The following is a 14,434-nucleotide window of genomic DNA, read 5'->3' as shown; positions in this document are numbered from 1 at the left end:
AGGGATTGATTTCTCTTTTACTAAAGCCATAAATATGTAAAATATGTAGATGGAGCCATTAGGCTCTATAAAGGCTATGGGTGCGTTCAGGAGACACAATCGTTGGATAGCAATCGAACGTGATTGGTTCTTATTTCTAGAACCAACGAATCAACGTCGAATGTTGACAAGACAAAACGCTGCTCAACGTTTGTGCAACAGTTGTGTCTTCTGAACGCATCCCGTGGCACGTGAATAAATTTAGTGGGCTAAGAGATTCGCTGATTGGTCGATACTATTTAGTACCATTCAAAAAAACATTGATTTTATAATATACTTTACGAATTGAAGAAAAAATGAATAAATAATTCACCACAATCATTTCCAATTGTTTGAATTGTTTAAATTGATAAATAAAATCAGAACATTTTCAGCAAACTGCGTATCTCTGTATCGCTTTCATTGCTAAATTTCTGATGAGAAATGTTTTTAATTTAGGTAGTGTAATGTAAAAAGGGATAGAGATCCACTCGAAAATATATCTGTTATGAACCTTTGTGTACGCTAAATAAAAAGAAATATATATACCTATATACATATATATATATGACTGAAGATACTTCACCTTTAAATCCGTGGAAGAACTCATCCCAGTATGTATATATATATATATTGAGTTATATACGATGGAGTTTCTTTTATTGTGTCCGTGATTGAATATTTGATCGGATAAGCGATCGTTAATCGGCGTGTCGATATTTTAAAACTACCAATATAAAAACGCATCGTCGGCGATCAGCTGACAAATGTCAAAAATGGATGCGCGGCACAATTATCATATCATCAATTCATTTTAATTGATACTCATATATGTGGATATATGAAATCATATTTACGCAATTCTGTATCATAATGCCTGTCGATTTTAATTGCGATTTATGTTTTTTTTATTGCGCCTCTTTTAGTCTCTAAAGCGCAAATAATACATATTTAATTTCTAAATGGAAAAACTTTAATAGATGTAAAAATCCCATTTAAATCAAGAATAAATTTAAATCTCCAGTAAGAAAAATGTTTTAACAGTACTATTATATATATTTTTATACTTTATGCATCTTATTTGAAACCGATGGCTGACATATCAGATGAATGAAAATAAGAGGGTAAAAGATCTATTTTTTTTTTTTAACTATTTCCTTTTTTCCCAGAGATTCAAAGCGAGAGAGCGAGATAACAAAGAACGAATAAAAAAGAATGAGAATATGAATAATTTTGTGAATATTTCCTATTAAAATATATATAATATTAGAAGGATTGGAAGATACAATTTTTCTCAAGACAAAATCGATGTTCCCTTCGTCTCTGCCTTGTTTTATACTTTAAATTCTTGTAACTTTGCTTTGAGAAATTTTTTTCAATACGCGATATATGTAATATTAAAATAATAATTGAGAGGAATAAGTCTTTTTTTTTTCTGAGAAAAACCTTCCGTAAGGTATAAAATGGTGAAACGTGACAAGTCTCCTATATAACCATCATACATATATATATATATATATATATATATATATGTATGTATACGTGATGTACGTCATCAATGTATATCTATGCGTGTGTATTTATATATATACGTCTAATTGACGCGTGTGTGTACATCCTCATGAATCACCTCAGGATCCATGATTGCCTGTCTCTTGTCGTTTCGTAATTAAAAATCTCTTTACAATAGTGAATGAAATGCGAGACGTAGCCCCGGGCACACATATAGCGAGGCTCGTTTTCGAATTCTGGGAGAGCTCTGAGAGTCGCTGAGTCGCTGCTAGAAAAGATGGCTCTGACGGCCGGTAATCGCGTCCCTCTGATCGTCGTCTCCGCCGTCATCGCCTTCGCCGCGTGCACCTAGTGCGCGCTCCTCCTACATCCTCGTTATCATCCTTTCCGTAGAGAATCCTCCTCCAGCCGTTAGTCATCTCAACGAGCGTTCGCTCATCCCAAGACTCACCCTCGCTCATTTTCTTCGTGACCGTCCCATCTCGCGATGCGTCTTTGTGTGACATTCTTGGAGAATGTCAACTCTGAGATGGAACTCGTCGGTGGCGATCGTCGTCCGAAGGATCTTTCGAAGGTGTTGAAGGCATAAAAAAGAAAGAGAGAGAGAGAGGATTCCGGGTGTTTCGTATCTGTTCGTCTTCTTTCCACCAAGCATCCCGAAAGGTGTGTTATTGCGACTGTAATTGTTTATTCAGTTGTCTAATATGGTTGTCTAGTGTCACCTAGTTCTGTAAATTTCAAAGTTTCTTTGAGATCACATCATCGAGAAATTGTTGTTAATGTGTGTGACATAGATATCATTGACGTTAAATGTCTTTGTTTCAACTGTATGTTTTTGCATTTTAAAACGAAGTAAAATATACGTGCATATTTTAGAAAAAGAGACAGAGAGAGAGAGAGAGACAAAAAGAAATAAAATGAAACAAATAAATCTATTTTGACAGATCTATTTACTTGATTATTATGTGAATATTTTAGATTATTGTGGCTAATGTAGCTCTTTTGCAAATGTCTATTGATTTCTGGTTACTTGCTCATTAAAGCATTTTACTTAACAGAAACAGAAACGTAAGCGAATTAAACCATGGATCAAACGAAAAATAGACCGAGTAGACCACGATTGCGATCGCACGGTAACTCTGCCAGAGTGCTTGTGTTTGATCAAAATGAAATGGAGGAAACTGCCAGTAATATAGAAACAGAAGTGCACAAACGTCCAATTCCGTCAAAAATTGAAAGCAAGGAAGCTCCAGTTCGATATGGTTAATAGAAAAAAATTTTATATTTTATATTAATTTGTATTAACTGTAAACGTAACTATATTGTATGTCTAAAAAATAATTTATTTTACTCTATATATATATATATATACACATACATACATACATGCAATATATGTTACGTCAAAATTATGTTATTTTAGTTAGCGGAGAATTATCAAATCTTGTTCGCATGAGAAATTCTGCAATTGGAAAATCGGCGCCTTCTCTATCAGTTCATGTGGTTAGTATATCTTAAATGGCGAATTACATGTGAGAGAATTTATTTATATATTTGATGATAATTTTTGTCCAGCGCGACTTCAACATTCCTCGTCGTGCTGCTAAAGCAGCTCATCGCAAATCTTTAATCTCAACTACATCACCTACTTTACCACGTTGCCATTCACCTTTATCAGGTATGTAATTTCTATTCTATTGATTATCTCCATTAAAAAAAAAATTATATCTTTTTGATCAAATCTAAAACATGTTTTTTATAGCAATATTTTAAACACATACACATATACACAATACATTTGATTTTGTTAGTCCTAGAATATATAAAAACTTGTTTAGTATCCTTAATATGAATTAGAATTTAAAGAAATTCTATGCGCGCATCCTGACACATATAAATCTTGCTTATACTTAGTGGGAGAACATTACCTTTTTATATTTTACTTGATTATATACTGATAATATAGCGAGTTAATTTTTTCTACTGCTTATTTCCCGATATAGCATTCGTCCCGATTGTAGGCAGTCCCCTAGAGAGTCCTAGGATGTCATCCAGTCCACACTTTGCTTTTGCTCCAATTAAAAGGTACCTACTTTATACTTCACTATCTGTCTCAGGACATTTAAATTAGTTTGATCTGATTGCTCAAGTAGGTAAGATGTCATCATTATAAATGCTATAGCTTTTGTGTGTTATAAATAGAAAAGAAAAATGGTGATACAAAAACTTTACTATGCAAAGCCCGTGAAGAGAAGTAAAAGCTTATTAAAGAAATGCTTGTAAGTTTTTTTGCATGATACAAGTACCAGGGTTTTATGATTTTATAATTTTGTTAATTTGTAAAAGATTCATCAAAAGTTATTATTAAATAAATATTACGACATATTTAAGAATTGGCGGAGGTGCTACAGGAACTGGCGATGGCAGAAGATGGTCAGTTGCTAGTTTGCCATCCAGTGGCTATGGAACAACACCTGGTTCCAGTAATGTTTCGGTATGATCGATTGGTATGCATTGAGCAATTGTCCGCGCTAACTGCTAATCATAATACGTCGTTTGTATTCTATCAGTCACAATATTCGAGCCAAGAACGTTTGCATCAACTACCAAATGTTCCAACTAAGGACGAATTGCGTATGTTGTCTTGCCATTTTTCCAAGCCTGGAACACCGTGCTCTTCACATCCGGGCTTCCCTGGTTCTAGCATATCTAGTATTCCAGGCAGCGCGTCTCTTAGCCTTGAAGAAGAGGGCTGTCGATCGCCGTTACATCGTCCACGTTCCCGAAGTTTGAGGTATATTATTTGGAGATTTTTTCTTTGTGTGTATAAAATATATTTTTTCAATATATTTACAATATCTTTATAACTGTTGTTTGATAATTCTTAATTGATTAAGAATAAATTGTGATTAATAACTAGATACAAATGTAATAATTGTTAAATTTTTGTACAATTGCAGCAGTCCAAGTCGATCACCTGTTCTCGATAGTGAAATCGTTATGATGAATACCCTGTATAAAGAAAGATTTCCAAAGGTACTATTAATCTTTAACTAAAAATTTTTTTGTCAAACAATAAATTATATAAATCGCAATAATTACATTTTTAGGCAACGCAACAAATGGAAGAACGATTGATTAATTTTATTAATGAGAATAAGGAGATAGATGAATACGAAGTAGTGGCTAATATGACACAAGATTCATTACCAATTTTACGTTTTGTACATCATCAAGTAATCGAAATGGCCAGAGACTGCTTACAAAAATCTCAGGAAAAATTAATTACAACGAGATACTTTTATGAGATGAGTGAAAATCTGGAACATCTTTTAATGGAAGTATGTATATATAGATTGTGACTTTATTAAGACCGTTTATAACCGCTGCATTTCTCTCTTTTATCTTGCAGACAAAAGATAAATCTTTAGAGGCTGCAACAAGATTAACAGGATTAATAAAGAAACTTTTATTAGTTATATCGCGTCCAGCTCGTCTATTAGAGTGTTTGGAATTCGATCCCGAAGAATTCTATCATCTACTTGAGCAAGCAGAGGGTCAAGCTAAAGTCAATGCAGGAATAAAAACTGATATTCCTCAATATATTATTACTAAACTCTCTTTAAACAGAGATCCTATATCAGGTATGTACTTCGTGCTATTTCTAAAACGTAATACATTTATAAAAATAAGGCTATTATTTAAATGTTGAATCTTTTGTAGAGTTGCAGGAAGATTTGAATAAATTGGAAGATTCTGCCAGTTCTAGCGACAGTAATCTACAAGTAACATCGAGTCCAAATAAAGATGATGACAAGTCTCAGCGCATTCCATGCGAAAGTGATTACGAAGTATTGAAACTTATTAGTAATGGCGCCTATGGTGCAGTGTATTTGGTGAAAGAGAAGACCACTCGACAAAGATTTGCCATGAAAAAAATTAATAAGAATAATTTAATGTTACGAAATCAAGTAGAACAAGTGTTTGCCGAAAGAGACATAATGAGCTTTACAGATAATCCATTTGTAGTCTCTATGTACTGTAGTTTCGAAACTAAGGTATGCACAAGCATGTTTGATTCATAATGCGTGTATGTTCTTTACAATAATATATTAAATTGTAAAAAAAATGGTTTTTTTTTCCAGAAACATTTATGCTTAGTAATGGAATATGTAGAGGGAGGAGATTGCGCGAATCTTTTAAAAAATATAGGTCCACTGCCACCAGACATGGCAAGATTTTATTTTGCAGAGACTGTCTTGGCTGTCGAATATTTACACAGTTATGGCATTGTACATCGGGATTTAAAGCCTGATAAGTAAGATATTATTATATGAAGAGTTGACAAAAAGATATATTGAATACCAAAAAATAAACATAATAACGTTTTTTTTTTTTTTTTTTTTTTTCCCATAGTTTGCTTATCACTGCCCTGGGACACATTAAGCTTACTGACTTTGGTCTTAGTAAAATGGGTCTAATGTCCTGTAAGTGTGACAAATAACATTGATCATATAACATGAGTAAAATCAAATTGAATAATTATATGTAATTTCAAGTGGCGACAAATCTCTATGAGGGCTACATCGATCGAGACACGCGGCAGTTTTCGGACAAGCAAGTGTTTGGTACACCGGAGTACATCGCCCCGGAAGTTATATTGCGCCAGGGTTATGGTAAACCAGTTGATTGGTGGTCCATGGGTATCATATTGTATGAATTTCTGATCGGCTGTGTTCCATTTTTTGGCGAGACACCCGAGGAATTATTTGCTCACACAGTAAATGGTGATTTTTTTCTTAATTTATAATAAATTATTGATGCAATTGATAAACTGAAATCTATTTCGAAGTATTTTTTCATAAGTATAAATATCACGATAATTCAAGTTACAATTTCTATATAGATGATATCGAATGGCCGGACGAAAATGACTGGCCTGTTCAACCTGAGGGGAAGGACATCATAACGGCACTTTTACATCAGAATCCTAGAGATCGGTTGGGGACTGGTGGGTCACATGAAGTTAAAGAACATCCATATTTTTATGGAGTAAATTGGAATAGTTTGCTTAGACAGAAAGCAGAGTTTGTGCCGCAATTAATTAACGATGAGGATACAAGCTACTTCGACAGTGAGTATTCAGAGATATATATCATTGCAATATTTCTAAAATTACAATCCTCTTTTTCTCAATTCAATTTATGATTTAATATCTGCACACACTGTCAGAATATATGCTACAGTAATAATAGACTTTTCTATTTGTTATATTATATATTTTTGTAATATTTCAGCTCGTATGGACAGATATAATCATGACTTGGGTGATGACACGGATGACACCGACGATTCTCCCTTATTTGGATCGTTCTCCTCTTACTCCCCTCAATCACGAAAGATTTCACAGACGCGCCCGCCTCAACTCAATCCCGACGCAGATTTGGACGCTTCTAAAAAACAATTGTTCCGTACTGAGCTTGAAGGCACATTGGCACATTTGTCTCTTGGATCGAATACATCGTTGGTCACGCCACCGCCATCCAAACTCGCCGATCCTCAATCCACATCATCGTCCGAAAAGCATCGTACGCCCTTCTTGTCCGTAAAGAGCAAATCTTGCTCCGAAAATCAAAAAGCCGACAAATTAAACATTGTGTCGTCATTCTATACAACTCTTCAGACTACGATCTCGTCAAGCAACGAGTCTCAGCTTACAGTTGTTAAAGGCACTCGGACAGAAGGAGCATCGATTAACTTGAGCACGCCCGATTCCTCGCAAACCGAATCTGAAGATATTAGCCCTCAGATCCAGAGAAAGCGACACACGCACTCTCGTGATAAGCTGCCCAGGTTCAGTATATCCATTGATGATGAACACATGTGAGTCATTCAGCCACATTCTCGCGATAATACAATTCTATTCTGCTTTTTTCTTTTAGTTCTCTCTCATACACATTTTTAATTCCCATCTTTAACTTATAATTTTAGTTTATACACACTTTATAATTTTATTTCATATATTTTAAATATTATGTATGTATATATGTATGTGTGTGTGTATGTATGCGCGCGCGCGCGCGTGCGCTATGCATCTATTATGTACACGCATACGTACGTGCATACGTACATACGTACGTGCATACGTGCATACGTGCGTACGTGCATACGTAAATACGTACATACATACAATATAGTTGTGAGTCCGTGTATGTGTATATTTTCACCATTCATTTAGTTTAATAAACAATTAGAAATATCGTATCTATAATAATAAAAAATAATTTTTCGCTTGCATAGATTGGATCTCGCAGCAGCGAATAAAGATGCGATAGAGGAAAGCAAGCATAACTCTAGTACAGATTCTTTCGAGTCCTTCACTACCATACCCATATTACCACCTGCCCGACAGAAATCTCGGTCCGTCATAAAATCCGCTTCGACTAGCGGACTCTCATTAGTGATCCCGACTAGCGATTTCGCCTGTATGTATATATACATTTCTCAAGATTATATATATATATATATATATATATGGTATATATGGATGTGTGCGAAGCGATATAAAATTCGGTAGTTTTTTATTTGAAACATATGTTCTCTTAGACGACGCACCGCTGAATGCTCAACCTATCGAATCGCCTGGTGGATCGTCAACCGCGTCTTCGAGGGATACCTCTCCATGCCGCGAGCTGAGCCCTCTCGTGACTAGTCTAAAACCGCCCATTATTATTCGTCGAGGCCCATGCGGCTTTGGCTTTACTGTACATACTATCAGGGTGTATTATGGTGACAGCGATTTCTACACTATGCATCATCTAGTAATGGCAAGTTGTAAACAACTCGACATTAAATATTTGTTTTTATTAATACAAAAATTTATTCTGTTATTTAATTATATTTTTATATTTCAATATATATTAATTTGTATTTGTTATTCGAGTATTATTATTACAAAATTTTGTGTTTTTATATTTCTAATATATTTTATTTGTTATATATTATAATCACATACATTGTAATTCTTATATTTCTGTTTACATTTTACTTATTATCTTAAATTCCATTTACCAATCCTATCCTATTTTTGTAAATTTCACTTTTCGTTATTAATAAATATACTTTTTCAATTTTTTTCTGTATAATGTTTAATCTTTATTTTATTTCAAACTCTATTTATAGGAAGTCGAACAATCTAGCCCAGCATTCGAAGCTGGCTTGAGACCAGGCGATCTGATAACGCACATAAATGGTGAACCAGTACAGGGTCTATATCATACTCAAGTCCTGCAATTGATGTTAAGCGGCGGTGATCATGTGACGTTGCGTAGTACGCCGCTGGAAAATACTAGTATCAAAACAGGTGGTAGAAGACGCGATCTCGCTCAGAGTAAACTGGCGCGTCGGACGCTGCATAAACAACGAAAACAAAAACGGGATCACTCTGACAAGAAACGAAAAACATCACTCTTCAAGAGGATAAGCTCCAAACGGGCGAGCGTAGAGATGCAGCAGGTATACTGAGGGAATTTTCACTTTTTTGCATTTTCGTTTATGGCATAGATGCTAAATGCGATTTTATCATTTCGCGATATCTATATTTCAACGAAACTTTTATCGTTATGTAAGTGGACACAATATATGTTTTATTATATATCTTTAATGTTAATATTAATTTTGCACAGTGAGATATGCATACACATAATCACGTTTCTCTACATGCTATTGCAAACAAAAGCAAAGAAGCTTTTAAGCGCACTAGCATATACATATATGTATATACATACAGCACTATATATGTTATACACACAACACACGCATACATATACATACACACGCAATACACGCAATTACGTTAAGTGCATTTTTTTTTGCAGCCGTTAACTATCAGTTGTCCATTGTCAGCACCCATTTTGTCCAGCGACAGCAAACCTCCACTTATGGTATGATTTTTTATACATTTGTTCAGCTTTCCTATCGATCTTCTCGCTGATATCGTTTTTTGTTGTGTTGTTTTGTTAAACAACATATGTTTCTTCTGCGATTACACGGCTTTCGAATGGCTATTCCACACTTGGCAAATAATCGTTATTGTGTTTACAAGACTTTATACAACACTTATAATTGCCAGTTGCTAAATAATAGGTAAAATTGTCATTATCATCAATGGGGCAGATTTAATCGACTCGTTGACAAAAGAAAGATGATGAAGGAGACTTTGGAATTTTTCACATTAATCGGGAGCATCTTATCTGAAATTTCTTTTCAGATGGCCGCTGGTATTTGCTCGCCCTCGATGGTTACGCCTAGTCGATCGTTTCAATCGTTCACTCGCTCACAAGAAACGTCATCGTACTTCGCGGTATGTTCAAAATCCGTCTGCACCCCGTCTCCGCCGACGAATCGCGTTAATTCGGACTCATATCATTCTACTGGAAACACAACCCCGTGCTCGAGCCCGAACTCGTCCTCATCTCCGGGCTCTAATACGTCTGCAAGCAATCTGTCGAACATCTCGAACCAGTCGCATTACCAACGTCCGAGCACGCTTCACGGTCTCAAGCATAAGTTGCACACAGCCGCGAAGAATATTCATTCGCCGAATCGTAGGAAGTCCGTGGGTCACATACCGCTGTCGCCGTTAGCCAGAACACCAAGTCCATCGCCGATTCCTGCTAGTCCGACAAGAAGCCCGAGCCCTTTAGCATTTCCTACGGGCCATCAACCGGGTAGTTCCAACACTACGCAGTCGTATAGTCCAGGTATAAAAAAAGTATATAGATAAGAGTATATATCAAATATATGGATAAGAGTATATATCTTTTGCTTAATTCATATTATCCATATGTGAACGACAGATATAAATGCGGATTAAATATGTATAATAAAATCGTGAATCATATAAGTTTCACAGATGCATTTTACAGCAATTGGGTGTTAAATAAAGATATATAGGGTGTTCCTGGCAACACACCTCTATTATTAACTGCATTTAATTAATAACATAAGAGTGTATAATCTTGAAGTTGCTATCAGAGATATTATTAGAGACATATCGCCAGGAAAGTTGAAGAAAGTTTTCGATAACAAGACGAGTTAAGGCTTTTTTTGGAAGATCACTTCCAACATCTTTTGTAAAGAAAGACTAATTTGCTAATAATATTTGATAACTATTTTTTTTTAAATATTTGAAATAGGTGTACAATTACTTTTCGAACATCCTGTATAATAATACTGTATAATAATACCTGTATAATAATAGTATATTAATAGTATATTTGATATTTTGTTAAATATATATAAAAATTATACACTTTAACGATTTTCCCGCCCTCTGCTTAGGAGCATGCTTATCGACGCCAAATAGTCAGAAAAAAGGATACGGTCGTCCCAAGTCAGCTGAACCGGGTTCGCCATTACTTCGACGAGCGCTCAGTCCTGATCGACTTCATCCGCGCTCGGCGGAGAGCAAAACGTCGATATCACCATTGGTGAATGCTGTGGCAAAGGTAACGCCACGCGTGACTATCGCACAGTCGTCTCACAACAATGAAATCTCGGACGAGTCCAGCGTTAATTTTAAGGAGACCAACGAAGGCGCGAAGGGCGAAAAGAAAGTGCCAAGCGAGCAGAAGGTAGATTATTCTAAATTAACCCATGGCATATCTATTAATTTAGGGAACGTAAGTATGTCAAATTCGTGCGGTAGCACGCAATTACCGCGAATAGCCGAAGAAAAGGACTCGCCGACAGGTACTAAGAGCGATGACTACTCGTCATCAAAAGAGATCGGTCCGGAAAAAAGCGAAAAGCAATCGATTGGTTGTAGCAGCGATCAGTCTGTGGAAAGAGCTCAGAGCAACAAACGTCAAAGTAAAACTGCTGACAGCAGCAAAATATCGCAATACAAGAAAAAAGAAGAGAATGCTATTCAATCAAGTGTTTCACAAGCAAGCACGCAGCAAATAACTAGTGTCACGAATTTACAGAAGAATTTAGATCAGAAACATTATCAAGCAGGTGAAAGATCTATTACTGCGCCGTCATTGTCGCATAAGCCATTTATTGTCGAGCAAAAAAGTATTAGTAAAGGCAATATGGAAGTTCACCAAGATAGTAAAAAGATACTCAAAAGATATAAGGCCGATTTTGTCGATAACGCTCATTCGAGCACGCACGAAAGCAGCGCAGCGTCGGGAAGAGAGAAGAAGAACAATTAATTCCGCATTTTCCGAATAGATTTAAAAGTGTCGGCCGTATGCAGGTGGAAGTTTGGAATTACCTGTGTGTTAATCAAATAAGAAATGAGTTATCTCTTGCAGGGTTTAAATGGAATAGCTACGAGACGCTAATGATTATATGAGAGATAAGAGACTAATCAAAAACAAAAAAAAGAAGGAAAAGAAAAAAGATCGCAGGTTTTGAATTCATAACTTTATGGAATTTCTATATTCAAACCTATAGGCTTCCGTCAAATAAATACCTGAAAGCGATTAAAATACTGATATATATTTCCGAAAAGTTTTATTCTATTTCCATAAAATATATATCTGTTTGTTATACAAGATATATCACATATAAAAACCCTTCAAACAAATATGCACACATAAGATACATTATTTTAATTGACCAAACAAAAATTCAAAATAATATTACTAACTTGAAATCACAAAACCGCGTATTAAAGTTACTCTTTAATGATTAGATGATTGGAGTGATTCTATGCTTGGGGCTACAGTATTTACACGATCTCATTTATATTTATATCTAAATATTAACATATATATATATATATATATATATATATATATATATATATATACTATGTTAATTTATATATATATATATAAATTAACATAGTATTCAATGGCTTGCATGTAATATCCTGTGTATGTACGCGGTATAGAGTGTTTATTTTTAGAGAAAGGAGAGAGAAAGAAGAGAGAACGAGGAAAAAATGAAGAGAATATAAAACACTATTTTGTTTCGATGGTTTATATAATATACAAGATGATTCCGTTGCGCACAATTGCGAGATTACAAAGCGGTAATATATACTAACAAAACGTATTCTTGAAATTAATATATTTTATTCATCTATCTGTGTATACATGTAGTTGATTGTACCAAGTGCAAGATATATATATATATATATTTTTTTTTTATTCTATGAATATATTTTCTGCACTTGGTGTGTGTATGTACGTGTGCCTGTGTACACAGTTACAAATGGATGAGCGAATATATATAAAACATATTCAATAATTTCACATATGATTCATTTCTACATGTTTTGTTCATAATGTGTCAGACAGTTAATCTATAATTTGTGACAGTAAAGAATTTAACAGAAATTTATAATTTTTGGATTGATCCTGTATTGTATCATAATATATCAAATTAATGACTACATTTACACTTTTTTACTAATCTAGTCTTTAGTAACATCTTACAACTACTAACTTTAAATATCGATTAAATGCTATCTTATGTTGGTATACAGCATCAGTCTCATTATAATATTGAAATAAACTACTATTTACATTTTATATAAGTCAACAATTAGTATTATGTATGTTAATAGTATGTTAACTAGATTAAGCGTGTAAATGTAATCATAAATAGGGAACTCTCTGTTTCATTGAATTCTATCACAAATTATAAATTATTTAAAGTGAACTTAAAAGAGTACACATATTACGAGAAAGAAGAATGTAGAAAATTGGTGCTCATATTCGCATAATTCAAATATTTCATATAACTGCTTAAATATATAACTGCATAACCAATGTTCTCATGTATATGTCAAAAGTCATATATGCAGTACAGATACTGCTCAGTAACACAAAATCAAACACTTATCGCCGCGGAAACATCTTGCATACTTTAAATTATAGAAACAGCAGAGATCTATTGAAGATTGAAGTTTGGTATGTACATTCGTGACGCATTGAAGTTTTAATACTATAATTAGTTTTTATTAATTTATGTATAGTTTGTAATATAATATTGTATATTTGTATTATATTGTATAATTATAACTTTTTAATCGAGAGAATGCTTTCACTGGAACATTTAGCACTATCATATTTCTGTTATACTTACTTGGATTTATCTCTGCTCGTTGCTACATCAACGAAAAAAAAAAACGATAAAGGGAAAACTTACTTCTCACAATTTTGGTAAAAAATAAATTTTATCTCTGTCACGAAATATAACGTTATAATATTGTAATTATGAACTTATATGCATCAACACTATATCTTAATTATATATCTTACAAGAATATAAATATTATAAAATAGTGCTCTTAAACAGAACAACTTTCGCTATTTTTTCGTATGTTCGCGCATAATGTTCGAAATATCTCCTATTCTTATTCATTGTTAAATAAGTGGAACATATATGTCCTCACAATATATCATTCAAAAATCTACACTTGCAATTATTATTTATTATTTTTGTGATAACAATAGCAGGCTATTAGAGAATAATTTTTATAACAAACTCGTGGATGGTTGATCTACTTCCGGTCGACTGTCCGGAGACTTGGGCGTTTCTTCTTGCTCCTTTTCCATTTCCCATTCGCTTTCCGGATCGGAGAATATATTTGCGCTATTTAGTATCTCATCTTCTAATGATGCATCCGATAAATTTTCCATATTTTCTTGATTTCCATCAGTATAAAGAGACTCACTAACCACTGCAATAAACGTTTATACGTTTATACAATCCATCTTTTAAAATTAATATTCTTCATTCTTTCTCTATAGTTGATTTCCTAAATCAACTATTTTCCTCTAAACTAAGCTTCTTCTCCTATGCTGCTCTTTATCATCTCTACTATTTACATTTTCCATGAGATTATCTTAGAACAAGAAAAGTAAAAAAGAGGATTTGCAAC

At 34.1% G+C, this 14,434-nt stretch overlaps 2 protein-coding genes across 8 annotated transcripts in view; one reads left to right on the top strand and one right to left on the bottom strand.

Moving 5' to 3' along the window:
• The first annotated feature begins 1,616 nt into the window (after positions 1–1,616).
• Positions 1,617–14,247, top strand: Dop (microtubule-associated serine/threonine (MAST) protein kinase dop). Of its 4 annotated transcripts, none has more exons than XM_070303320.1 (22): positions 1,617–2,193; positions 2,589–2,792; positions 2,954–3,033; positions 3,106–3,208; positions 3,534–3,615; positions 3,922–4,024; positions 4,101–4,324; positions 4,491–4,566; positions 4,641–4,871; positions 4,943–5,174; positions 5,254–5,588; positions 5,676–5,848; positions 5,947–6,017; positions 6,090–6,317; positions 6,437–6,664; positions 6,828–7,383; positions 7,831–8,015; positions 8,137–8,357; positions 8,713–9,045; positions 9,408–9,473; positions 9,800–10,292; positions 10,873–14,247. In XM_070303320.1, the coding sequence occupies exons 2-22, from the start codon at positions 2,615–2,617 to the stop codon at positions 11,748–11,750; spliced, it is 5,076 nt and encodes a 1,691-aa protein (XP_070159421.1). In that variant the 5' UTR covers positions 1,617–2,193; positions 2,589–2,614; the 3' UTR covers positions 11,751–14,247. The 4 variants fall into 4 exon arrangements, with proteins under 4 accessions (XP_070159421.1, XP_070159420.1, XP_070159422.1 ...); XM_070303319.1 differs by having other exon boundaries at positions 6,828–7,413; XM_070303321.1 differs by lacking the exon at positions 9,408–9,473 and having other exon boundaries at positions 6,828–7,413.
• Positions 12,572–14,434, bottom strand: part of LOC138937264 (1-acylglycerol-3-phosphate O-acyltransferase Pnpla3-like) — a 16,384-nt gene continuing 14,521 nt past the window's right edge. For 2 of the 4 annotated variants that reach the window (XM_070303325.1, XM_070303324.1), the window contains exon 14: positions 12,572–14,233. In XM_070303325.1, coding sequence (XP_070159426.1) covers positions 14,028–14,233 — 206 coding nt within the window. In that variant the 3' untranslated portion in view covers positions 12,572–14,027. The other 2 variants (XM_070303326.1, XM_070303327.1) reach the window with 2 other exon arrangements.

Source organism: Polyergus mexicanus, unplaced genomic scaffold (genome assembly GCF_030449975.1).
Source record: "Polyergus mexicanus isolate NDT 795.1 unplaced genomic scaffold, iyPolMexi1.0 SCAF_10, whole genome shotgun sequence".
NCBI lineage: Eukaryota > Metazoa > Arthropoda > Insecta > Hymenoptera > Formicidae > Polyergus > Polyergus mexicanus.
Note: the sequence above shows the minus strand (reverse complement) of the source record. Positions and strands in the feature narration are given on the sequence as shown.